At 39.0% G+C, this 27,596-nt stretch overlaps 1 protein-coding gene across 2 annotated transcripts; it reads left to right on the forward strand.

Annotated features, from left to right (window-relative positions):
- Positions 1 to 27,106, forward strand: DYNC1LI1 (dynein cytoplasmic 1 light intermediate chain 1). 2 transcript variants are annotated; one of them, XM_082303750.1, is made up of 13 exons: positions 1 to 200; positions 515 to 588; positions 11,776 to 11,892; positions 13,576 to 13,806; positions 17,163 to 17,332; positions 18,539 to 18,632; positions 20,268 to 20,403; positions 20,783 to 20,894; positions 22,184 to 22,243; positions 22,367 to 22,411; positions 23,404 to 23,524; positions 23,697 to 23,855; positions 26,183 to 27,106. In XM_082303750.1, the coding sequence occupies exons 1-13, from the start codon at positions 40 to 42 to the stop codon at positions 26,293 to 26,295; spliced, it is 1,593 nt and encodes a 530-aa protein (XP_082159876.1). In that variant the 5' UTR covers positions 1 to 39; the 3' UTR covers positions 26,296 to 27,106. The 2 variants fall into 2 exon arrangements, with proteins under 2 accessions (XP_082159876.1, XP_082159877.1); XM_082303751.1 differs by lacking the exon at positions 11,776 to 11,892.
- Positions 27,107 to 27,596: the final 490 nt, after the last annotated feature.

Raw genomic sequence — 27,596 nt, forward strand, 5'->3', positions numbered from 1 at the left:
GTCTCAGGGAGGCGGCGGGGCAGGGAGGAGGCAGCGAAGATGGCGGCGGCGGTGGGGAGAGCCGGTTCCTTCGGCTCCTCTGCGTCCGGGCTCGGTTCGGCTGCCGCTTTTTCTTCTCCTTCATCCGCCGCTACGGCCACGACCAACAACAACGCGGAGCTGCGGGCAGGCGGCGACGAGGACGATGGGCAGAACCTCTGGTAACCGCCCGCCCCGCCCCGCGGCCGGGGACCGGGGCGCGCGCTGACCGTTACCGCCCTGGCAGCGACTCCTTGCCCGGCGGGGGAGGCGGGGGGGAGGGCTGGCTAATCCCCCCTCCTGGCATTCAGTCCCTCTCAGTCAGTGAGCTAAGGCGGCGAGGGGGGGGGCTCCTCCCCTTGGCGTTGGCAACTCCCGCCCTGCCCCCCATGCCTTCTTCCCCCCAGGAGGTGGGGAGGGTGGGGGGCCGGGAGGAAGCGGGACACACACACCCACACACCCCCTCGCCCTAAGCGTTGTCGTTTCTCCGCGCCAGGTCCTGCATCCTCAGTGAGGTGTCCACGCGCTCCCGCTCTAAGCTGCCGTCGGGGAAGAACGTCCTCCTGCTGGGTGAGGAAAGCATCCCGCGCCCCTTCCCCCCCCTGCCGCACGCAGCCTTGCTCCTTAACCCTCTCTTGGGCGCCTGCACCTTCTCTTGTTTAGCCCCCAATGGCGGGGGGTGGGGGGGGGTTGATGGTGGCAAGGTGCTGGCTTAACCCTCTCGCTCCTTCCCTTGCATGTTTTTGCTTCATTTTGGATATCCAATATCCAGAGATGTTTTAGATATCCCACTCATCGTAGGTACCTGGCCATAATACCTTTACTATCCTTCCCCCACCCTAGTTCCTTAGGTAGAGATGGTTTGGAAGGGTGGTTTTTATTGTCTTTCTCCCCTGATGAGGGTTGATTTCGGGGTGCGTACGGGTCCTTCAGCCTTTTCTGAGACCTCCCTCGTTCGTGCAGCCAGTGCTGCTTGCTGGTCCGTGTGGTGTGACATACAAACACAAAAATTGCTTCCGTGGCCCGTACGGTATCAATGACGGCTGCTCCCTGTTGGCCGGAGGGCGGGGTCTGCTGTATGGGCGTGTTGGTTGTGTCCTGCCCACATGCACCGAGCTTGTCGGCAGCGATATCATCAGCAAGTTGTGCGGCGGCATCGTTTACTGCTGCTGGCTTTCATTGTGTTCTGCTATCTCCACCCAGTGCATTAGTCCAACCTTGCGTTTGGCAAGGACTAGGAGTTACAGAATGGGACTTTGATAGGGTGATAATGAGGGATCTAGCTATTATTCAGTGTTGAGGAAAGAGGAAGAATGATGTCCAGCAAAATCTAACACTTCATGAGGGAGGGGGAGAAACGGATGCTCTGAAGTGTGTGTGTGTTTGTATATTATTGCTGTTATTATTAGTGTTTTTTTTTTTTTTTTGGTTGAAAGACTATTAAATAGTCTTACTGGTAGACAATTTAATGAATCCAAGTGGATGAATTTGTTAACTAGCCACTTCTTCCCTCCTTTGCCGACCTCCCTGTCCCCAGAAAGAACTGTGTGTTAGTATTTGGAAACACGGTTAGAACCCAGTAAAGACATTCCTGTGGACTCTCTGCACGCTATGATTCTATGTAGTCTTGTGGTTTGTACTCTTTTGAGGTTTTTCCAGTCAGGTTTTTTTCCTCTATAATCCTGAAGCAATCACTGCGACCCTTTTCTTCCTGTTTTGATAAGCTGACTGGTGACTTCAAACTATGAAGGAGAAAACTGCACAAGGATGATGGGATGGTCTCGTGAACCTGTTACAAGACTTACTACCCTTTGTTGCTTTTTATGTTATGTAATTAAGTAGGATATTGAGATTGGAAGTTCTATTCATATTAAAGGAAAGATTTCATAATGATTGACAGCTTTTTATGTGGTATTTTGAAACTAAATTGGATGATTGTCCTTGTTGAACTTGGAAGATTCTTCTTCAAGCTGTGATCCTTGTCAAGAAGATTACACTCTTGTTTTTCCTCTCTCTTCGTAGTCGGGCAATCCTTACTACTCAATAAGTGGAGACTGTGCTTCCTTCAGAACTAGAGAGGGCACCACAGAATGTTTCCAAATGCTCATTTAGTGTGTGATGTTTAATCTGTTGTATAGGAATCTTCATTTTGCCCGTTTATGTAGAGCTTATAGAATGACTTACTGTAACACATTTTTTTCTTTTTTTGATTGATGCATTTTTTAAAAGATGCGCAGATCTGTAGAAGAAATTCTAGTTCTTTCATAGGAATTGTGCATTCTAGACAGCCATGGTCCAAGGAAAAAAAAAGTTGGGCAGGTATTTAGGGAAAAAGAGCATCAGATCTGAGGCCAATGAGGATTATGGCCATGTTCTTTGTGAGAATACCTAATCCATGTATTACACTTTGCTGTTCACTTGCAAGTCATGATGCTGTTCCTTGAAGCACACTGGCACAGGAAAAGGAGAGTTCTTATGTGTTCTGTATTGGACAGATTCAGTATGTGAAGTTCTGTCTCTTCAGGTTCTTGAGCTGTGCGTTTGCAATTTCTCTGTTATCTCACATTTCCTCTATTTTTAAGCATTGTTCCTTTAAATAGTTTTGTATTAGGTTTTGTTGTTAATGCAGATCACTTCTTGCCATGACTATTTTCAGTTTCATCATTCTTTGAATACTTCTAAGCAGGAGTTGTAAAGCTGACCGGGGTCTTGATGGTTCTCACTCGTTTTGTGGTAGGCAAATATTTGCAGTATAAATAGTTATATTGGTCAAAACTTCACAGCTGAAACATGATATGTAGTGACAAATGAATGCTTATTTTCAATACAAACTGCATTAAAAACAAAATCCCCTAAGCTTTCAACACACCCCCTGCCCTCCCCCAAACCCCACAGAAGAACCAGCCAGAAAAACCCAGCACTTAGTGTTCTTTTGTTTGCTAGGACAAATTTTATAATTTGCCTACAGCATTTATATTTTTGAAACACTGCATATACTTGTATGCCTGGTTGTTCTGGGAACCTGGCTGTGTCTGGCATGCTAATTCTGCTATTTCTGTATTTATTTTTAGCTATGTTAACATCTCATTTTTAAGAACCTGGAAAGCAGTTCAAGACATCACAAAAATAGCTAAAGGAAACTGGAATGCCAAATGTTAATCTCTAGATATGGCACATAGTTTTGTGAAGTGAAGGTTAACATATAACACTGGTAATTCTATACTCAAAATCAGCCAAAAAAGTTAATTAACTTTTATTAAGTTTATTAAGTTTTATTAAGTTTTAATCAGCCGAAAAAGTTAATTAACTTTTATTAAGTTTTATTTCTGCAAAATTGTTTCACTTGCAGATGTTTTTTCAATAACTATTTTTCTGTGAAGACTTTAAACTTTAATTGGCACCGCATGTAGCATAAAAGCATTTTTCTGTTCTTGTATGAAAAAATAATAAAAATGCAAGCTTTCCTAAACTTTTCGGTAAGGCAAGTATGCTCTGATTCCTAGGCAGTTCTGTCATAGTGACCATAGCTACCTCATTTAGCAAACTATACCAGCATAAAATGTAGGATGTCCCTGCTTTCTTAAGGAAATACGGTGTGCTCAGTGACATTTCTAGCTACGTTTTGCAGATAGCCAAAGGACTGTGTTTTTGTTGTTATTGCTGGGCTTGTTTTTTTTTTTTTCTCTCCTGGACTGTCACTGCTTACTTGTGTCATAAAGGTAGCTGATCAGAGGAGATGCTCTTTGTCAAGTGTGATGAGAAGGTTGATGCTTATAACTGGGAGCTCTCTTGTTCATTCGCTTCCTGATACAATTATAGCTGAACCAGCAAGTGGAATAGAGGGAGCAGCTAAGAAGTCACCATTGCAGGTTACAGATGGAATCCATGGTGCTATAGAATGTGTGAAGGCTGGGATTCAGAGACCTGAACAAATGATTTATCCAGTAACCTGCAGCATGCATTCAAGCAGTAATGTTCAAAGTTGTTCCAGGATGCACAAGAAAACAGGCTCCCAGCTTGCAAGTGAACTGAATAGTTGCTTTCTATCTGGCTTTGTATTTCATACATTCCTCTGTCTGTGAAGCATAGTAGATTCTTTGCCTGCAGTTCTGATGATGTTACACCATCCGGTGACACATGTACACCTGACTCCGTGTCTGTATTGCACACTTAATGCTGCTACTGAATCACTAGCATTTTGGTTTTCTTTATGCATTTTACCCCACTTGGTGCTAAAAGCTTTGAGTTTAGTGGGCAGTGAGTGCTCAGCTGCCTTGTGTCCACATTTTCTCTTTACCCCAGACATCTCACTTTTCAGGGCCAGGCCTGTTTGTTTGAATCTTTGAGCTCTCCTCCTGTCCAGTGGCTGTCAGCATGCTTGAGACGAAGTTTCCACACTCTACAGCTAATTTACAGGTACACTTTTCTGTGTGTACATGTATTGGGAATGGCTGTTATTGTAGAAGATGGTACATCTTGAAGAGCAGTTTTAGCTTGCTACTTTCTTTTAGTGGACCCGTGGAATATAGTGAACTTCAAAATTAAGTTCTGATACAGCAAACTGTCATGAGAGTATATAAAATCAATATAAAAATCTGCTTACTTAAATTTGTACTCAACACTACAAAAATTACTTTTCCACTTTATTTTTTCCTATTCAAATAGCTGAAAGTTTCACTGTGGTCATTTTGTCATTACAACTGATGAAATACTGCTTGTTGATACTGTCCGTATTGTTCATCTCAAAGGTTTCTTAATTTTCTCGTACTGCAGAAGTTAAGTCAGATAGCTTCTTTTCCTCCTCTTCTTGCAACTTCTTCACCTTCTACAGACGATGAAAGCCTCCCAAATGTAGGCAAGTTTTGTTTCAGTCAGCAGAGTTATACTTCTGAAGAGTTATACTTCAATTGTTTTGATGGGGCATTGACCTAGATAAAATTCTAATTGCTTGTTTTGCAGCTGCATTTTTTTAGAACCAAGTAGCACTTCTTCGTAGTGTCCTTCCTGCTATAATACCTTTCCAAAAAGCCAGAATTACATGGATGCTATGTGGTAAAACTTACTTAGAACAGCGTGGGAAGTTCTGAAATCCTTGAATTGCATTTATTTTAATTTGTCTCTGCTTTGCCAGAGGTGCTGCTGATTACTGGATCTATCTCTGAAATAGCTCCAAAGGTGAGGATCAGTGAAAGGAATTGTGCTTCTGTGTTCTCCAGGCAGGTTAGTGGCAGGAGTACTGATAAAGATGTCCCTTTGATAGTAACATGGGATTATTCTATTTTGGTGGTGAACCTGGGTAAAATACGCTAGATTACTTACTGCTGTGTTAAAGGAAAAGGCTTGCATTAGAGATGATGCTGTTCATATTCACTATGGAATTCTCTGCAATATTTGGCTTTCTATGACTGGGTTTTTCCAAGCATAAGTAACACTGTGACTACTGTATCTGTTTCCACATCTATTCTTGTGGTGCAGGACTTGACAAACAAAAGGCATGCTGGAACAGTTGTCTACAATCTGCTTCCTATCATGTTGTAATGCAGAAATGCAATTAAGGTGCTCCTCAGAAAAGTTATTTAATTTTTCAGTGCCACAAAGATACCAAATTAATCATATGTGAGGGGAAAGACTTATCTGGTGGAGTAAAATAAACTTAGAGAAGAAGTTCTTTGTCCAATGAGTAAATTATAATTTAGTGGCAACTTATTTGAAGACTTGCTATGACCTACTTATTGTGAATTTCCATGTTGTTTTGAGGGATTTTAGAGAAGGATCTCATCAGCATAATCAATTTTGTTCTTGAGTTCTCTGAAAGCAAACTAAATTTGGCCTACTTTGATTATTTTGGTCTTGTTCTGCAAAAGGCATTCTTCAATTACTATAGTATGTGTAAACAAGTCTCTTTCACTACTATGTGGCTGTGGAAAAGGCAGTTATTAGCTTGTGAGAAGTGTTTCATCTTGAAAACAGCAATAGTACACATGTGCTTGGTTCTAGTAGGAAGAAGACTGTTATGTCTCCACTCCACTGTATTAGGATTCAGGCATTCCACGTGGTCTGGAATAAGGATTGCTCTGTGATTCTGGGAAGGCATCTTTGCCCTGTTCGATAACTCTGGTTTGGGTTTGATGACTTTGTTCTATCATATTTAAGTGAGGTGGATTTTTTCTATTAATAAAAATATTCAATATTTTATGTTAGAAATGTTAGATGTTGTGAATTGTTCTACCCAGAAGCTGTCTTTGTTTTGTGAAAAGTATAAAGCTAGTTCACAAAAATATGCCTTTTTGGTGGGGCAGAAGGCGTTAATTAGGACCATTATCTCCAGTTTTGCTTGGCCTGGCTTGAACATATTTTTTAAGATATGAGTTTTATAATTCCCATATCAAGCTGAATTTTAATTGATGGTTTTAAAAAGCAAACAAAAAAAACTCTGTCAAGGAAACCAGTAGGAATATAGATGACGCACAATTAAGTGCATCCAGGGCTTTTCAAAGAGCTGTTGGAAAAAAAATCAGAGCCCTGGGTGGAAGGGGGGCAGACCAACAATACTGATGACACAAAAGACACATTCGCCTCTTGCTGCTTTGCCTTGCCATATTTTAAATGCACTTGACACTTTACAGGGAAGAAGCACTTTAAATAAAAAGTCAAAACTCATGTCTGTCCTGGAGATAACACATTGATTTCTCTTCCATGTACAGACTTCTGTGAGAAGTAAGGAATATGTTAAGACAAGTGAAAATCTACTTCTGTTTTCATTTTCTAAACTGACAGAAATGTGGAAATAGCATGAGTAGTAAATATTCTTCATTTTAAAATGCTTCATTGAAAGTTTAGATAAGCTCTGTAATAGAGAGCCTGAGTTCTCTCTAATGTGATAGTTTATGGTTGAACAGTTTAAGTAGCAGCTCATAGATAAGTGCTTGCTTGCTTGCATGCATTCACAGAAGGCGATTCATTCACTTCATTGCCCATCCTTCCCATCTATGGGTGACCGTTCTGCTAAATTCTGTATTGTAGCAGAACATTTAGTGATACTCCATTCTCTGCTCAGTAAACATACTTTTTGCCTGGAGTAGTGAGAAGGGAGGAGGCTGGGCAGGATTTTGTATTATGGCTTCCTATATGTTTGAGGGCAGGAACAAGAAGGACCATCATCAAACTCTGTTTTGTAGACAGAGTAGCACCTTGGACAGAGAAGCTTTGAGGGGCACAACCCCAAACTTGAGCTCATCAGAGGAGTGAAGTGTAGCAGTGTGGGGATAATAATGAAACGGCTTTTGTCTAGTTGAGTGTAACTTTCCATTTTGTTAACAAGATGGTGAAATACTGTGTGTAAGCGGATTGGTTTGGCTTTGTTTCAACTGCTTCCTCGCCTGACTTTTCTGCAAAATTGAATCTGTTGTCCCTCTCTTACTTGTCTTCAGCTTTGGTTATAGCACTGCTTGCTGCCAGCATTGCTTCTGTTTCTTCACTGCAGTATCAATATGTAACTGCAGTTTGATGTAATGGAGAATTTTAGTTCTTTAGGGTTGACTCTGGAAAAGGAAGACCTTTTATGTTACTTGCAAAAGCAGGATACAAAATCCTAAATTAGCAACGATCTGCTTGATTTTTATTCTACCTTGCAATTCTGTATTGAGAATTGTGTGTCAGAAATGTTTTGCTCTGTGAGCTTATGTATGGAAGTCAATTGTTAATTTGATTATCACACAGTTAGAAATAAAGAAAAAGCTAAAGGATTTTCCATCTCAAACTTTTGGAGAGAAGAGGAGGATGATGATGACGACTCTTTTTGAAGGTGCATGAGGGTCCATTTTATATATTGCTTCAGTAGCACTTTTAAAAAAATTCTGTTTCCTAATATTAATATGCAATGATGTTTAAGTCTGAGGAATACGAAATTTCCCTTTTGTCTGAAACTAAGCAGCATTGCTTTTTCATATACTTTAGTGATATCCAGAGACAACAAAAAAGATAAGTATGCTTAAATGTCTTAGGGTTTGTAATTTCAAATGCCATATAGTGTGTGTGTACAGTTATTGAGAAATTTTTTTTTTTAAAAAAAAAAAGCACATATACTTTCATATATGTCCCTGGTAGTACTTAACGCTAATTGCATTACTATGCTGTACATTATCCATCAAACCTAAAATAGCTAATAAACTTTAATTTCCTCACAAATATTTCCCCCCCTTCTCTGTTGGAGAGAAGCTTTTATACATACTAAAGGCATTAGAGTAAAATGTTTGAGTTTTGAGAATTCTTAAAAGCTACCATTGCATGCACTTAAAATTAATTTGCTGATGAGATTTGTAATAACTATTCAGGAGTTTTAGATAAGCACTAGTTTTAAGATTGATTTGTATTTTGATATTCTTGCTGAAGAGTAACTACAAAGCAAAATTATACTGCTGCTCTTTCGTAGCATGACTTGATATATTCAAAGCGTGTTGACTTTTCAGGTGTTTTATATTGAAGACTTTAGGTTGGAAAAAATAATTTAATAACAAGGATGCAAATACATTTGCAGCTGTCACCATTTTAAAAGGCATATGCAACGTACTAAAAATAGAAAGTAGAGGTAGATGGAACCTCAAGTCTTATTATGTTCTCTTGACCAAGGCAGTCATCTTTTCCTAACTTTTTATGATGAATTGTGTGGGCAAAAAGGAGGAAGTCCTGATGTCATATATGATGGTCCTGGTTTTACTTTCTGACAGCTTTTTCCATAATATTGACTCTAATTTGGCTTAAATCTGTTGAGAACTCTGGATCTCCTGTGGAATAGGGCACATTCAGCTAGGCAACTATCGTGCACCCTTGCAAGTGAGTTGTCCTTTTCGTAGGCTACTTGGTTTATGCATTGCTAACTTGTTTTGGACCACTTGTCAGCATTGCTTCTAACCCTTTTCTCCACAGATCTTTTGGTTCCTCTTCTATCATCTGCAAACTGTACTATTCTCTTCATTTACCTGAATAATTAATGAAAGTGGTACCAAACCCTTCAAACTCCACTTATGCATCATTCTGGCTTTCTAGTGAACGATGAGCTCTGCTCTCTGCATGCAGTAACTTGTATGATGCAGTTATGTAGGTCAGTGATCCACCTCCCTGATCTTGGTGTTTTGAAATGGGTGGATATTTGCTAAGGAGAAGGGAGTAGAGAATCTTCTTCACAGAACAGATTAAAATTAACTAATTCCATACTGGAAGGCTGAAATGACTACTGTGCGTACATATGTGTCCAAAGGTACTAATTTTACATCAAATCAACTTGTCTTATGCTGTACCAATAAAATGTCTTTCTGTGTAGGTTCTGACGATAATTACTGGAAAACTTGAGGAGGGAAAATAAAATTTCTGGCTCTTATTTTGCCATAAGACATTACCTTAACAGTACTGAACTTCAGTTTACTTCAGGCATTTGGAAACATGGGGGTGGGGAGAAAGTCACACAACGCACAGCCATGATAAGGGGCTTGTGGGACCTATATTTCAAGTTTCCCTGTTTTGTTTAGCATGGGTGCTTTCCAACAATAAAGCTGCATAGATATTAGCATTTGTATAAGTATGTTTTAGTTTAGACTGCTTAAGTGTATCTTTTGTCATGTTTAGAACTTCTTATAACCACAGATGTTTCTTAGATTTAAGTTGCAGCAGCTTTTGTTAAGAACTGGTGGATGTACTATGCAGAAGATGCTAAACTTTCCCAATGCAAACAAGTTGTAATCTTTATTGCCACCTATGTAAAACAAACTAGCGTGCAAGAGAACTTAGAGGTCAGCTGGTCTGAGAAACTAGGAAAGCTGTTAAGTGCAACCCCTCTTTAAAAGGAATAACAAGTCTTGTTTTTTCTTACCTTTTGAGCCTTCTGCTGGCACAAATGAATTGAAGCTGCGTGTTCAAAAAGGTAAAATAACAGAATGAATCATACAGAAATTGTTGGCAAAAGTAATAGCAACTTCAGTGGCATAACATGTCGGTGCAGCAGCTCTTAAAGTCTCCACAGTTATTTGTAGATGACAAATTTAAGAAGCTTGGGTAAGTACTTGGGTGAGGGCAGAGGAGGAATTGTAATTCACCCCTGGTAAAGAAGCTTGGACTCTTCACTTCTTGGGCAGAACTTTTATTTAAAAGAATATTCTCACAAGAGGAGGAAAAACTTGGTGTATGAATAGAAAATAGCTAATTTTAAATAAATATTGGAAAGCACAGCTATAACTGTTTTCTTAGGTGCATCTTGATATAATAAAGTCAGGGACCTAGCAAACAAACTCTTAAATGTTGAAAAAGTTAAACTGATATAACTTCATTTTTCACTTAACTTTTCTACACCAAACCAGGTCTTAAACTTCAGTTCTGGTCTTATTTTGCGCGCGCTCACGCTCTCTTTCTCTCTCTCAATGCCTTTCATTCCATGGAGTAAAATCCCCTGGGCTACTTAGATAGAGTAAACAATCTTATGCTTTCTGTTAGCTTCTAGACTATTAGTGAAATCGGAACCTAAAGCTGAACTATAAATTGAAGACTTGGTGCAGTCGTCTTGGGAAAGACATGTTGAGTAAATTCAAAATCAGTCTATCATATGATTTTTTTCTCCTCTTTTCTGTGGTTATATCTGTAGTCTTTTTAATGTAACCATAACATTGTGTATAAGATAATGGTCAATTCCCTTTAAAGGGAAAACTTCATCATTGTGTTTAGCAGTGAAAATTACTGTCCTTGAACTCCTTTCTTTGTTATGTAGTTAAAAGCAAGTGTTTATACTACTCCCGTATAGGAGAGCCTTGGGGGGGAAAAAAAAAAAATTGTTTGGCATAAAACTGATAAGGTACTTCTTAGGAACCTGGTTTTAATCTTAATTTTATAACTTGTGAGTGAGTTCCAAGAACTTCCTAATGTCTAACTGTTATGTGCCCATTGTACTGCCAAATTAGAGTGGCAAAACCCCGCTTCGTGTCCAAATTCAGCTTGGTTACTCTTTCAAACCGGAAAAACTGCAAGTGAAGTTTTCCAGCTCTGTGACATATGGTTAGGAATAGAAGCTTTTCAGAAAGAATCTCTGGAAATAGTTGAGGTATTTACACCGTGCTTATGCTGTAAGGTTCACTGGTTATCCGAGCTCCCTTTGGAGGGGAGAGAGTAGGAGTGAACGTATCTGGATTGCAGGCTTGTCGCTGTGTGTGTACCCAAATACACATGTATTGTAAGACAACGGACTTACTGTTTGTCACCTCTTTTTAAGGTTTCTTTATACCTCTAATGGAGAAAAGACTCAAACAAACCAACCCATAAAAGCTAAGGAAATAGATCTGCTTTACTGAGCCTGGCGTTGTGTGCTGTTTGATATGAGAGAGTTCTAAATAGTATTCTTCTGACTGTACTATGAGCTTACTGTGACTTGAACTCTACGTCAGAAAGACTTCGTTAACACTTTGGTTGCAGCTGAAAGACTGAAATTGTTTGAGGTGTTTAACTACTCCTTAAGGTATCTTTTTAAAGATACATAAAAGAGCCTTTTTCAGATAGAATAATTAGTGGCATAATTGCATTTATCAATAATTAGAAATGAGATTTGAAGCTGAGGCATGCCCTTTGAACAGATGGATGAGTTGGGCAAAGCCCACTATATTTCAAAACTTCAATGAGCTCACTCACTCTGTTAGTATATGGTTTCCTTCTTGCCCCGGATGGCTTTTAATATGTAACTGTGATTAAAGATTGAGTGGTATCTAACTTCTGTCTCTCCAGGTGAAGATGGAGCAGGTAAAACTAGCTTAATAGGAAAAATTCAAGGAATAGAGGAATACAAAAAAGGAAGAGGAATGGAGTATTTGTATTTAAATGTGCATGATGAAGATAGAGATGGTAAGTTTGTATTTCTAATAATGTCTTAAACCAGTTTGAAAGCAATGGTTCAGTAGTGTGATATTTGGAATGACAGTGGGATGTTTTTCTTTCTTTATAATTTGCAGGAGTCCAGCTTAGGCCATGAGTGATTTGTATCATGAGGAAGTTTCTCAGTGTAATTCCTTTAGTAGATACCATGAATGACCACTTAAGTGGTAGAGGAGGAGAAGAACCAGTCAAAAGAAAAGGCTGAAAAGAAAAGACCAGGGAAGCAGTCTTAGCTGCAACATTCTGAATGGATGGTAGGCAAAAGTGCATTCCTCAGGCCTAGAGGAAAAGGTGCCTAGGCTCTTATCTTCCATCTCAATTATTGTAGCAAGTATTTATCTTTTTGAACGTACAGAGAAACCTTTGTCTTGGTGGTATCAGAATCTGCAAGACTATGTATCATGCATTGATGGGTAGGAAAATGTGCACAATGCTAAAGGACATTTTAAAAACAAACAACAACAACAAACCCCAAACCACCAACCCAAAAATTTGAAGGAAGGAGAAAGTAAAGTAGAAGCTGTGGTTCAACTGGTAAAAAAGATGTTTAAGATCCAGACCGCAAATACCTGCAGTTATGGAATGGATAATTGATGCTTATATATGGAGGAACAAGGCACTGTAGAGGTGCAATGAATTAGCAAGAGGAAGTACTTAGAGGGAGTGGCTTGTGAATAAGGACATACTGGGAGCTGTGGGGAAAAATAGGAACTCTTGTCCGTGCTACAAGAACAAATATAGATAGAAGGAGAACCAGAAGAAGTTGGCCTTTTTTTTTTTTTTTTTTTTTTTCTTTTTTTTCCCCCCTCCCTTCTTCTTTCCCTTCTGAAATCATCTGCTTTCCTGACTTCCATGTCTGGCTTTTGGTCTCAAAGATGACTTGACCAGTGTTAAGAGGATTGGGAGTTTGGTCTAAATGTCTTTCTCAGAACTTCTGTAACGAGTAATAAAAACTTACCTGAAGGCAAAATGTAATTATATTAAGCTATCTAATTTTGAATCACCAGCTCTTCATTTACTGCAGAAGCGTCTCTAAATATTGGAGTATGCTGTTTTGGGGGGGAAAAAAAAGGCAGTGAGATGGTCTATTTGTCTGGTGATTGTCCTTTTGCAAATCTGAAGAACAACTTTCTTGCCTGCTAACTCCATCTAAATCATTAAAAACTTGCAGTTCTGCTCCAGTTTTCTGAAGGGCCAAGGTACATTCTGTTATTTAAGAGTTATGTAGGCATATCACTTTGGAGTTTTGAAGGGGAGATGGCAGTCCTTGACAGCTGAGCAGACCAAGGGTTGAGGAGGGATGGCTGAATTCACCCAATTCCCCCCTTCAAAGTTGCATCTTGAAGAAAATGTTTTCCCTCTCTAAAATGGTGAAGGTTAATTTTGGAAATGTTGAGTACTATCTCTGGATTCTCACTTTCAGGTAATGTATTTAAGATCTTCAGTTATCAGCCATTAAACACGAGAGTTTGGAAGATGAGGGGGGTCTCCACAAGCTGCAGTTTGCTGTGTTGTTATGTATGTTCAATTGACTGATAAAACGTGTCATCTGCTTTCTTCCTTGTATTTTACATGTCTAAAGAAGATTTAATAGCCATTATGTAGTGGACTGTTTCAAGTAAGTCTCATAAAATGTTTTCCTTTTTTTTGTAGACCAAACAAGGTGTAATGTATGGATTTTGGATGGTGACCTGTATCACAAAGGTCTTCTTAAATTTGCAATGGAGGCAAGCTCTCTAAAGGACACTCTAATTATGTTGGTAGTAGACATGTCTAGGCCTTGGACTGCACTGGATTCTTTACAAAAATGGGCAAGTGTTGTAAGAGAACATATTGACAAGTTAAAAATTCCTCCTGAAGAAATGAAAGAAATGGAACAAAAGTGTGAGTATTCTGCAAATACATAGGAATCCATTTAAATCAAATATGCTTAATGCTTGCTGCACCATTTAATCTCTCCATTGCAGTCTTTTTCATTCTTTGGAAATGTTACTTAAAATTAGGAGTTATCAAGCAAGTCAAGCTTCAGATAAGTCTCAAGTAGCTATATGAAAAATACTAGTATTTCTTACTAACAGCCATACCTTAATTTGGAGGCCAGGGGGGAAGCTTTCAGAATGAATGCAGCTGGGTTGAATTTACAATCTTGCTTCTTACAGATTTTTCTAGATAAGATTCTCCCAAGTGAAAAAACTTCTTAGCTTTCAATTTTTTTTTTTTTTTTTTTTAAAGGCAAGTTACTGCATCAGCTTCTTAACCGTTCCTGTAATTAGTCAGTGTAGAGAATTTTGGACCTGTTCCCTGCCTACTAAATGTTTAAACGTTGAAAGGATTGATGACAGCTTGGGACCTTTCTACTTGAAGAGTTTTATCATAATTATTATTGACACTAATACAGCTATATGTTTGTTTTGGCATGGATATGATATAGCTCTATCAGTGTCTTGTCTTTTTAGATTTTAAACATGCAAAGCACAAAAGATTTTGCAGGATTCGTTAAACTATCAGACTGAACTCACTAATATCACAGCTCCGTATTACTTTTGTGTTGCCACTGTATTTCCCTTGGGGTACCAAAGCATGAGTCTTTCCCGTTCATGTCTTAGTGAATTACTACAGGGCAGAGCACTTGGGAAAGCTGTGTGTTAAGATCAAATAGCATGATTAAACCTTGTTTGTAAGTCTGAAGTTGCTCTCTGCAACTGGTACGTTCTTAACTGACTGCCAGATTGCTGAATAGCTTGTTCAGAAATGCAAGTTGTAGCCCATAAGGTGACAGTCATAGATAGTCTGGAATGGCGGGGGGGTGTTGGTTGTTTTGTTTATTCTTTTAAGAGACAGATTCTTCTAAGAAAAGTATCATCCTGGAGAATTGTATCTTCCATGAGAAGAACTTGCCTAGGAGGAAGGAGCGGAGGTTTTTGGGGTGTGGTTTTTGGTTTGGTTGGGTGGGGAGGGGAGACACAGGATGGAGTGTTAGTGTGTGCATGTATTAAACACCCCCCCCCCCCCCCCCAAACAGTTTCAGCATAGGATTTTACTGGATGGAAGTAGTGAGGACACTATCTCTGTTATGAAAAATGTGTAGGCTGATAGTTTTGCTTCTTTACTGAGTGAACAGACTAGTTCTCTCTACAAAATCCAGAAAATTTAAGTGATGAAGTGACTCGAGAAAAGCAGCTACTCATTAAAACTTTTGTCTGCTCTCTTGTTCTCTTATTATCTGGTCTAATTCTTATAGATATTGATGGTCTGCATGTTGGCTGTAATAGAAGCCCCGGACACCATCCAGATATGACTGGAAGCTGGTTTTGTTTTGAACCTCCTGTGATGTGGCTTCACGCATTGCTAGGCGGGCAGCAGCTTGACACTGCCAAGAGGAGGAGGGAGGAATCTTGCTGGCCTGACTTTTGGCTACATGGTCTTACTTTATTCTTGTGTCAGGCTCAGTGTTCCTGAGAGGCTCCTGCAAGCTAATTTAACTTGCTGAGAGGACTGCTGTGGGTTTGTGTGTGTAGTTTTCTGGAGGTGTGCTGCTGTGCTTGTCTTCCAGTTCTAGCAACTTAACTCCACTCAAAGACAGACCCTGTGAGGACTAAAACTGCTACGGGAAGGTGTTAGGGGATACATAGCAGCTGTGTGTGAAGGGTTGGAATAACTCCTCCTGTTATTGAATTCAGTTGTGTCTAACGAAGCCTTGTGGCCTGGTCATCTTAATTGTGTCTCTGAGGAAGACCTGAGATTGTATTCCACAGTCTTTGAGCTGTGATATGCTACATCAGTCCTCCTTTTTACTGTTTTCTGTACTTGTATAAAGATTAGTATGTCATGATCATACAATGGGAATTTTAGGAATCCACTGGAGGACTTCTAGCACTGGAGTAGTGTGATTTTTATTTTGGCATGCATTATCCCAGAACAGACAGGATGCTGCGTAGGAAAGATTCCCTTGAGTGGCTGCTATATCTTGGTGAGAACTCTGGGTTTAAAACATGGTCAATTTGGGAGGCTCTCAGAAGCTCCCAGACGAGACAGAAGTACCAGCATTCCCTGAGTAAGAGCTTGAGTTGACTATTCAAGTAGAGATGATAATCTGTGCATGTCCTTTGCTATTGTGAACTCCCGGATCTGTAGAAAAGTGGAATAATCTTGGCCTAATACATCTTTTCCTCCAGGGTGTTGAAATAAGTCTTGCTGTGTTAATTCAAGTCCTGCTTTTCTAGATAGGAACCCAGAGGGCTTCGATCAGTGTAGTGAAGGTAGCGGTGGATTAACAAAAATCGGGACAAAGCAGTGACAATGTACTGGAGTAGTTGGCTGCTTGTGTGCATGATGCAGCTGAATTGTCTGCTGCCTGATTTTTTTTTTAGCTGAATCAGGATGTGCTACTCAAGGAAAAGTAATGGGGGGGGTTGGGGGGGGGGTAGAATCCTGTTTCTGCTGTGTGAAACAAGACGTGATGTGAAAGGTATGGACATTTTATGCCTAATATTGCATCCCTGCTTGTAGGAATAGCAAGTGACTGTGTAATATTAGAGGCTTGGGTGTATGCATCTGAACCTGACAAGAGTTACACTTGTAACTTTATCTTTTTTCTAATTCTTGTTATATTCTGACTTACCCTCCTTGCTAAATTTTAAATTAGTATCTGATCTATTGTAAAAGCATACCAAATATCTAATACGCTATTAACTAATTATAAAGCTAGTTAATAACTAATATTTGTGTATTCTATTCTTTTTGCTTATTACTGCTGTAGATTCACTGTACAGAGAGAGAGAAGTGTGGACAAAGGGTTTTTAGGTAAAACCTGGTATAGAGTAGCAGCTAAGCAGTATGTGTAAGGCTTAATTCTGTTTATTCTAGCAAACTGTTCCATTAATTTTGCCAAGAAGAATGCAAGGAAACTTATGTCCCTTAGGAAATGTATCAAGCAATAGTAGTTACTATTAACTGCCTAGTGGTTCCACAATTATAAAATAAAAATTGGTTAATGCTGTCCCTGTGGACAGTTTCATCTGATCGTGTTCTGGCTGCTGATAAAGCAGATCTCAAACTTAATAGTTCTTTCTTGTGCTGCACAGAGCAAAACAAATAGTCAGCACTTGGTGCATGCTCAATTTTTTCAACATAAAGAAGTAGTATTATACAATCAACAGTGCTAGAGATCAATGGCAGTGGAAATCATTGTTGAAATAATAAAGTAGCTGATCTTTTAATATAACTTTTTTTACTTTCAGTGGTAAGAGACTTCCAGGAATATATAGAACCAGGCGAGGATTTTCCAGCTTCTCCACAGAGAAGAAATACTTCATTACAGGAAGACAAAGATGACAGTGTGATTTTACCCCTGGGTGCAGATACACTAACATGTAACTTAGGCATTCCAGTAGTAGTAGTTTGTACAAAGGTTTGTTTCACATTTTAGGTTTTTTGTATGTTTTATTTAAGCAACTCTGTCAATTGTGGATTCGGGGTGGGAAGCCCATGGTTCCTAAGTCATTCTGAATACCTTGGATAAGAATTCTTTAAAAATGGTTAATGTTGAAGGTTGGTTATTTTCTGGAAGCCCTGATTGCATGTAGTTTGGGAGTAGTTTTTCCTTTAGTTATACCAATTTTCAAGGAATTGAGGAATACCTCAGACCTGGTTTTGTTCATAGAAGTGAGCTAGTCAGTAAGCAACTAGAATTCCCCTTGATCTCCACAGTCCTCCTTATTCTGCAAATAGTGTTCTGGTAGGGTTTGGGGTTTTTAATATTTCTAATCTTTTTATGAAGATTAATATATTTGAGGGTTTTAGTTAGTGAAGTGCTGCTCTATTAACTTTCCTCAGATGTTAGGATGTTCCTGTGATCTCTTTTGGTTTCTGTTAGATGTATAACCATATTCTTAGTCTAAAGAAAAAATGGTGCGGTTCTCTTGTGGCTGGTTTTGTTTTTTTGTTCCACACCCGCCCCCCCCCGCCCTGCCTCTTCAGTTCTTACTGGCATTAAGCATACTGCATCCGCAGCCTCTGCTGGCCCCCAGTGAAAGAATAAACCTTTTGATGCGTATGCTATTCCTTCACTGGAAGGCTAACCCTCTCATTTGAAAAGCACCTTTTATTCTCACCTGCTAGCTCTCTGTTATTCTTCTCTGCTCTCCCTTCTCCCCCTCCCTTTTTTTTTTCTGCTTCCACATTCCTTGCTTTTGCCTCCCTTTGCAAAGGGCTAGTTAGTAACTGGATAAAAACCACTGTGCCACTATGTCCTGTAATACCACAGTGTATAAAAAATACATTGTGCAGAAAATGGTGGTGTCGTTCGTTGGGTCAGTCTTCAAAAGAGAGTTTGAGTTACTGCACTGGAGGGGGGAGGAGGAGTGAATGAAAAATGGCAATCAGTTTAACTCCTAAGTTAATGCTGACCACAGTACGTGCACATCAAGTTATATATTATTTTTTAAAAAATTGTCTTCCATTATGTTCCTAAACTATCTCAGCAGGTTTTTGTTTTTCTCTGCACCACCAACCCCACTCCATCCCCCTTGCCCAGTTATGAACTGGACGTGTAGCAGCACAGTTATTTCAACAGATAACTGAAAGTGGCATATTAATTTTGTGTTTATCTTGACAGTGTGATGCCATCAGCGTTCTGGAAAAAGAGCATGACTACAGAGATGAACACTTTGACTTCATTCAGTCACATATCAGACGGTTTTGCTTGCAGTGTATCCTTTAACACATCATAAAGATGATAATGACTCAATTAAATCTTTGCATTAATTATGACCAGCTTAAAAGAATATGTGAATCTGTACCAAAGTAGTATGTAACTCCTTTACTGTAGCTGGCAGTCTGCTTCAGCTACCCCCTAAGACAATGTTGAGTTAAATTTTTGTTTTCTCTCACATTTTTTTTAATTTTTTTTTTTTACAGAGCTGCAAGAGTCTAGCATGTCCCCTTACCATGAATTTCTTTACTTGCCTTTATTTCCATATTTAGGAGTCAGTTTGCAAATCAGCACATCTTAGCTGACAAGATCCCTAAACCAATAACAAGATAGTTCATTTAAGTATGATCTTGCTTCAGATGCACATAAGGCACGTTATTCTTTTTGACCAAATATGCAGTCTCTTCAGTGTTCAGTAATTCCACAGGATGAGGTGATAAGGGAAGGCAAGAAGTGTGAATTGCTGTAGGAAAGATCCACTGGCTTCTCTTGTGTTGGTACAGAGACAACGCACATAAGCTGTCGCTGTGCTATTATTTTTATTTTTAAACTTCATTTTTTAAAAAGAAGTCTATAAAATACTGTTTAGTGTTGTTTAGTCAGCTAGATGTGCCGAGATCTAGATTTCAGATGCCAGTAATACGCCTACATTGTGTCATCATCATTTATGCTGTGGTAAAGGGAAGTTTAAACGCTATTGGAGAGACAGCAGTTAACAGATGGAAAAATTAGTTCAAGAACCTGAGACCTCAGTTGAGTACCAAGATGGCACTTCCTTCAAAAGGCTTTCAAGACCTAACTTTCCAAAATGGAATTAGGGGTAATTGTAATAAGTCTTGTGGATGGAGGAAGAATATGAAAGATTAGTACAAATTAGGCTCTCTGATTGTATATGCCATGTACAACTTGGAATTCTGTTCTGAACTTCACCGAAAGGGAACTGGATCCCATTATATGACTTTCTTCTAGAACTTGAATTGCATGCATGTAGAAATAAATTAGGGGGTTTGGCATTTTTATAATCCCAAAGCAAAAATTACTCATAACTTCCCTGGCTGCACATAAGCTGTGTTAATTTGATACTGAACCATGCTGGAATACTAAGCGCTCTCTTGGTCTTTTAGTGACTGATACATGGCACAACTCGTTTGCATTCATTTTGTTCGAAAGCAGATCACTGTATAATGTAAGAACTGGCTCCCCTAATTTAAAAACGCAGGTGGGGAAGTGGAAGATCTTTGGCGTTTTTGAAGCTACTAGTGTTAGTGCTGTAGTGTCTGTGTTGCAGGATGTGATAATGACAAGATACAAGGATGAAAATTATTGTTCACTAAAAGCAGAAGACAGTTTTGGAGGCATCATAATGAAACCATTGGTATTGTGGGCTTTGAAAGTGGTAAGAGCCTGTACTTTACTCTAAAAGCAATAGCTGAGTTGGCCTAAAACAAATGCAGGAAGAAAGATTTAAATTGCTAAGTAGCTTATTTCAAAAATTAAGCGTTGGAAGTTGTTTAACCTATTTAATTTTGTATTCCCCCTCTAAATTCTACAAAGTAGATAAACTAAGAAAAAGGGTCATTTTACTATCTCTTACTAACCACTAAACCGAGTTTTCTTTAACAAGTTTATTCAGATGGGGCAGCACTTATTTACACTTCAGTAAAGGAGAACAAAAACATTGATTTAGTGTATAAATATATAGTCCAGAAGTTGTATGGGTTTCCTTTCAATGTTCCAGCTGTTGTTGTGGAAAAAGATGCAGTATTTATGTAAGTCATCTGCATTATTATGTCTATATGACTACAAAATGTATTTGTGCAAGACTCTAAAACAGCATTTAGAGCCTTTTTTGTTTATGCTTTTTAAAGTTCCATTTAACATTCTTGTGAGTTGGAGTTTGGTGAGTGCCAGTGGATTGAGGTGACAAATACTCACTGCCCCAAAGAGAAATGTTAAACCCAGAGATTTTGCTCTTCTCTGTTGTGGTGAACCAATCTCTAACTAGCTGTACTAGTCAATAACTAGCTTGCACAGCAGAATGGGAGCTATGACAACTTTCCTGGCTTCCAGATCTGTGCAGTTGAGGATTGCCTACAAGAATAACCCGAAGTAACAATAGAATTTAAAGCCAAATAATCCTTTATCTAGTCCTGCAGGTTGGGATAATGACAAGAAGATAGGAATATTGCACGAGAACTTCCAGACACTAAAAGCAGAAGACAGTTTTGAAGATATCATAATAAAACCACCAGTCAGAAAGGTAAATTGAGATGTTTTGGCATTCAACTTCTTATCTATTTATGTATCTGTCCGGTTTTTGGTTGTTTCTCTTTCCTTGAGACTTTGCTTCCAGTTTATGAGTGTGATAAACCGTGTGGGTTTTTTCTTATATTGTCGTTTTATATCGTTCTTACAGTTCTTCTTTAGTTACCAAAAAATCATTATGTATTTTTGTTCTGTATAGCTCTTTTCCAGCTTACGCCGTTTTTTAGTCTGCTGTTGTTACATTGTTCAATACTACAAATATACTTGTTTTGCTTTTGATACATATTTGGTATTGAAAAGTCTAAATGTCCTTTAACTGTCGGTCAGGTTGAGTTAGTATTTTTTAAGAACACTCTGTTTTGCTTTGAGTTGCTTATAACTTCATAATGCTTTCTGGTGCTATTGGAGTATTTAAAATAAGAAAGCTTGAGAGAGTGTAAAATCAAAAATAAACATGTGAAAATGAGTTCTACGTATATTCAGTATATTTTCTCTCTCATACTATTGAACAAAAGGCTTTGACAGAACTACCTGAAAACACATGTGGGACTGTTGAACAAAACGCCAGCAGCAGTGGGCCCCATGTGTACAGAAGTTATTGAAGGCAAATATTTCTATGGCGTTTCCTAACAAAGCTAAGAATTTGGAACTGATCATATTTCCAAGTGTGAATTATTTTAGCTGAGAAAACTAACACTATGTCCTTTCTGCAATCTTTAGGAAAAAATCAAGACATATATAGTAGTATATTAAATTATAAGCGTCCAATGAAAATACAACTGACAGGGGTTTTTTGCATGCTTATAAACTTCAGGCCTGGATTATGAACTTTCATATTTGCCATGCTTGTTTTGGCACAGTTTTTGTGGTGAGCTTATTTGGAGGGAGAGTGCTTACAATTTGATGCATAGACCTGGGATCTAAGATGTCTGCGTCCAGTTCATATACAAGTCTGATGCAACACAGGTGCAGAGTCACTTTTGCCATAGTTACCTACGATAATACCAAGGTTGGGCCTCGATAAGTTGAGACACGTGAGCATGCTGCAGAGTATGTGCGCCTGTGAACATTTCTTACAGATCCCGAGATCTATTGCACTTTAATTTAGCTTAAATGGAATCATGAGGTAGCGGTCTTAAATCTAGAAACTGTGGTCTGCGGTCAACATAGTACTTTACACATTTCCTTCATTGTTGAATGCCTTGGTCATATTCACGGGGAAGTATAAAAGGAAATATATTTCTTTCTTTTAGTTGAAATCATGTTAATGTTTTTGTATTGCAGTTTGTTCATGAAAAAGAAATTGTAGCAGAAGATGACCAAGTGTTTCTTATGAAGCAGCAGGTAATTTTCCATCTATAAAACAAGCAGCCAGTGTTTCATTTAACAATTCTCAATACAAATTGGGGTTTGTATTCTTAGTTACTGTAATACCTAACGCTACATGGGTTTGTTTGTTTTTTGCAGTCACAGTTGGCGAAACAACCACCTACTGCTGCAGGAAGGCCAGTGGTTAGTAATAAAAAATTTTAAATATCATCACATGAAAATGATTTGGTTCCATATGTTTAGAGGGTTGCTTGTTTTAATTGCACTATCAAATATTCTTTGATACAATTTTTTTTTTTTTAACTACATGGTGTTTAAGTCCACATCATATACTGCTCTAAAATTACGACACTTCTTCACAGCTAGTCATGACAACTTGTAGTGACAGCAAGGGCTAAATGTCGTGGCTTTACTTTTCATATGTTAGAATGCATTTAAGCAGTTAGTTGACTCCCCTTTCTGTCCCAAGAGTGTGCCAGGGAGCAAACTACGTTGGTTGAATTGCCTTGGTGAGTTTTATGTCCTAAATTTGGCACTCTCTCTCTAGGAATACTAAGATTCTGACATAAAATTAAGGTCAAATGAAAACTATGACATCATCTCTATCTACATTTAAAATACAAATAAAATAACTAAAAGGTAACACAAGTTTAATGGGGAGCATGTGATCTTATAAATGTAGTTTTACCTTTCTAGATGAACTGCAGGTTTGCAGAAACATGACTTTTTATCCTTGAAGTGATGAATAATGCTTTTTCTCCTGGGCTGCATTTAGTCCTTTCCACTTTATTGGTGGTATGTGGTGTCTTTCCAAGAAATTTTGGTGTAGTTGCTCTATGATCTAATCAGTGCAATTTTCATTACGGTCAGGGGCACTACTGAGTAACAGATGGATTTTCAAGTTTCTCACTGACATAAAATGAAAAGCTAGTATTTTTAAGAATGTTAGAAAGGGTAAAAAAAAAAAAAAAAATTGTACGCAATCACCAAAATCTAATCCTGTGTCGTTTCTGTTGCATGGGATACTATGTTATTAAAAAATAAAAGATTAGGAGCTGTGAGAACAAAAGGCGTAATTTCACGTACTCTTAGATTACATGAATCAATTCTGTAGAAGATTGACTAGTTCAGCTTCAGGAAATTTCTTTTTTTTTTTTTTTTTTTTAATTGCATAGGATGCCTCTCCCAGAGTTCCTGGAGGATCTCCTAGGACACCAAATAGATCCGTAACATCAAACGTTGCCAGTGTTACGCCTATCCCTACTGGGTCAAAAAAAATTGATCCCAATATGAAAGGTACCTTTTCTTATGAGGGCACAAATAGAGTTGGGGAAGTAAAATAGCTGCTTTGCCTGCCGCCTTTAGTGTGCTTATTGAGATTGACTAATACACAAAATCAGTATTTACTTAGAAAATCTGTTTGGTTTGGGTTTGTGTTGTATTTTTTTTCCCCTCTCTCCCCTTGTAGCTGGAGCTACTAGTGAAGGAGTCCTGGCTAACTTCTTCAATAGTCTCCTGAGCAAGAAAACTGGTTCCCCTGGTGGCCCCGGTGGTGTTGGCGGCAGTCCGGGAGGAGGTGGCGCTGGAGGTGCTGGCAGCAACTTACCACCATCAGCAAAAAAGTCAGGTACGATTAACGATAAAAGATCAACTCAATCTGAATCGTGAGTGGGGGATCATTCCTAGTAGTATAGTTTTATCAGAAGTATGAACACTACTATATTTAACTGAATGTTTTATTGGATATAGTTTTTGATTTTGTTTTCATAGCAGTTGAGTATTATCTTTTTATGGCTCTCAGAGAATCAAAGAAAAACTTTTCACTTAGCTGTTTCAGCATGACTTGTGTCCACGACTTCTTCATTTTTCCTTTGTTCGCCACCATCCCAATAAATGGCTTATGCTATATGCCATTTTTAATATTATTCAGATATATTGGGACTTAACTTCAGGTTGATTTTTGTTCTGTTTTGTTTTGTTTTTAACAATACTGTCAGTGTTAAAGTAACTTCGAATTGTCTTTTGCTAGTGATCTAGCTCTGATGTGATGAAGGTTTTGGTTGATAGAGTTTGGTGACAGCCTATAAAACTACTTAGGTATTTTCTGTTGATAGCATTTTTTTATATGATGTGATTAATAATTAGTATTCATCTAAAAATGTCTAATAGTGACTGCTCTAAATCTAGATGCCAGACTACTTTGGTGCTTCTTGCTATTCCAGATTAAAACGTTTCTGTGTGAAGGAAGAACATACCTATACAGGCATCTTCCCTCCCCCCTTCCCCAGCGGCCAGTAACGCAGCGCTGAAGTGGGAATGCTGGTGTTTCATTGGTACTTGACATGAGTGTTTACATTTATATAGTAAGAGGAAAACCACCTCCCTTCTCACTAACATTCCGCGTAGGCTGACCCTGAATTCTCTTTTTACGTGTGTGCACTTCCCTTTTTTAAATGCACCGCTCAGTTGGCTGAGCACAGTTTATGGGTACTTCCTGACGTGCCGCAGGCAGGTTCAGCGGTGCTAGTTTGAACAGCCCGTGGCGATTGTTCAAACGAATGCAGCTGACGCAGTACGAGAGGCAGAGAGCACCCACTGAAAAATCCTGTGGGGAGTGGCCGCCAGCGGGTTTGGGTGATGCCGGGCAGACAGAGGCAGCGCTCCAGAACAGTGGTGTGTCCGAGGCTGTGGCAGAAGCTTCAAGAACAGAATTAAACTACTGAGGAGGAAAAAATGTTCTCAGAAACTTCCTGCTATGCAACAAATGAAGGGTTAGGGTGTAGCCAGTTCAACGTGGCAAAGGACTAGATTGTCAAGGAATGACTGTAAATAAAAAATGTTTGGCTTAGATGTGGCCTCTTCACCTTCCTCAGTACTTCCGGTCTTGTGCTTAGTGTTACTTATAATCCTCGCTCTTCCAACCTGAAAATGGGCTGTTAAGACAGTAGCTTGGGATTTGAGAATTCCTTTTCCCCGCAGCAGCTATGGGAAATTCCTCTGCTTATTAGCTGCAATATTAGCCGCTTTGATGCGGATGCGGTAGTAGCTTGCTTTAAATGATTTGAAGAGCAGCACGGCACATCTGGCAACAATTAGCGTTGTGGATAATTCCTGTTAATTTGCATCTTCAGAGAGGATGCTGGGACATGGCTGAAACTACATGTGTGTCCGAATTGTCCTTTAAGCCTGAGGTAGCGTGCACACTTGTCGTGGCGTTAGACTCTAATGTTCTGCGCTGCCTTTTCCCATATTGTCTTCTCCATTCTTGGGATAGAACATGGCAGGATGCAAACCTAGACAGGGGAGTAAGAGTTAAGAGTAAAACAATGCGGGGAAAAAAATGGTGTGTTTTAAGCTTGGATCAGGTCTAAGTGTGACTGCGGAAATATTTGTGCCGCTCCAAGTTAGGGAGGAGGCGAGCGGGTGAGGAGAGAAGGGGATTTGCCATCTGCAGGTCTGCGTGCGCCCATGAGCAGCGGTGTCAGGTTTATGCTGACCACGTGCGTAGAACTGACTTCGCTGGGCTGTGGTGAAACCTCTGATTTACATTCAGAATTATTTAAAATAGATCCGATGCAGAAAATTGTGTAGAAGCATTCATAACTGCTATCCTTAATAGACCTTTCTGTATTTTATATTTTACATTAACTCTTCATATACGGACAAATAATATATAATTATGGAAGTTTCTTTGAGAAATTGGACATAGAGAAGGATGTGACTTTCTCTCTACTGTTTCCTTTCTGTTTCTTTTGGGTTTTGGCCTTAGGCTTTTACTCTGCACTCAAAGTGTGCAGTAACAATTTCTAGGATTTGTCTGATGCAAAAACTGTGTTTTTCTGGTTTTTGCTTTTTTGTTCAGTTCGACGGGTATTTCTCGAAAGTGAAAGATACTATAGGCTTTCCCAAACCTGTTTTATAAACGTGACTGAATGATACGCATTTGTTTTGTAGGTCAGAAGCCAGTTTTAACAGATGTTCAGGCAGAACTGGACAGAATTTCACGAAAACCTGAAATGGTCTCTCCTACAACACCTACATCTCCCACAGAAGGTGAAGCATCTTGAAGACACCAAATAAAACCAATTGTTCAGTTTTCTGGGATAATTCAAACTTGCCTCTGCCTCTTCCTTCGGTGACTGGAACTAAAGAACTGAAATATCTTTCAGAACACAAACGGTTGATGTCTGTCTTTCTTTCATGTGTGTTGCCCACCTTTACAAAAGGGCGCTGTACAGATGGAAAACGGTTATCACGTCATGTAGGAGTACTGTTCACAGTGCAAGAATAGCAAATTTAATTTTTTTTCTGGGTTTTGTTGAAAAGTCAGTGTAATTCTGTAAAATGGCAAGTATGTCGACTTAAGTGAGAGGGGCTGCTTAGAGCAGGAAAACTGATACACACCACAGGCACTTCGTTTGTATTGATTTCCCACCCTGTTAGGCAAGTTTAATACCATCTTAAATAGATCAGCCTCTAAAGGAGAGGCCTACTACTAATTTTTGGAAGAGAAAATTAATTGCACAAAACTATAGCAACCAAAACAAACTCCAGTTACACTTGAACACTTCATTTGGAGTATGGTTAAAAAAATCTGTTTGATCTCCTCCGAGACTTACACTGCATTCAAAAACCCGAGCAAAAATTCATTCCAGGTATAAGACTAAATTAGCGGCCAGGTTTTTTTGGTTTTTTCTCTTTGATTAATTTCAGACACTGAATAAAAGATGTATAAAGAAAAAGCAGAGGTTAAATGTACAGATTATCAGTATCCAGATTTGTCTATATATATATGGCTCGGCCTTAATGTCCCCCACCATGTTTCCCACGTTAGTTACGGTTTAAAATTGGTCATCCAAACTGTAATCAGTTAATAAAGTATTCTCTGCATTCAAATTTAAATAACTTTCATTGAAGCCATGATGTTCTTGTTTGTTTACAGTTAAATCTAAGGATGTGGTGTGAAACGTCTTAAAAGATGCTTTTATGTTTTACCTCTCAGTGAATAATATCGCTGGTAGATATTTAAACTTCCTTAAAACACTCTTTCTGGAAGGAAGTGGATAAGTCCGCAGTGTTTGTTCCTAGGAGTAAAACTAGCTTATCTGCCTTGGGCGGTTTCTGCTGTAATGTGTTTTAAAGGCACGCTAGTTACACTGAGGATCCTGCTGGTGACTCCGCTATAGTGTCGAAGAAGTAGCTGACCAAGGTTAGGACTTAAGCTTTCAGTACACAAATGTCGAGCATCACTTTACTGTTTTGTTTCGGGTTTGTGGTCGCTCTCTACTGATAGCCACAGAATAGTAAGTGTAAAAAAAAAAAGTATAGCCCGATCAAATGATTACCAAGAGACTTCTTCAGTCAGTTT

The sequence above is a fragment of the Platalea leucorodia genome (assembly GCF_965183815.1).
Source record: "Platalea leucorodia genome assembly, chromosome: 1".
Classification (NCBI taxonomy): Eukaryota; Metazoa; Chordata; class Aves; order Pelecaniformes; family Threskiornithidae; genus Platalea; species Platalea leucorodia.

Coding starts and splice junctions, on each gene's coding strand:
- DYNC1LI1 (XM_082303750.1), top strand. CDS start 40: ATGGCGGCGGCGGTGGGGAGAGCCGGTTCCTTCGGCTCCTCTGCGTCC. Junction 18,633..20,267: donor CAGACGGTTTTGCTTGCAGT/GTATCCTTTAAC, acceptor AAGTTTATTCAG/ATGGGGCAGCACTTATTTAC. Junction 20,895..22,183: donor TAAAACCACCAGTCAGAAAG/GTAAATTGAGAT, acceptor TTTGTATTGCAG/TTTGTTCATGAAAAAGAAAT.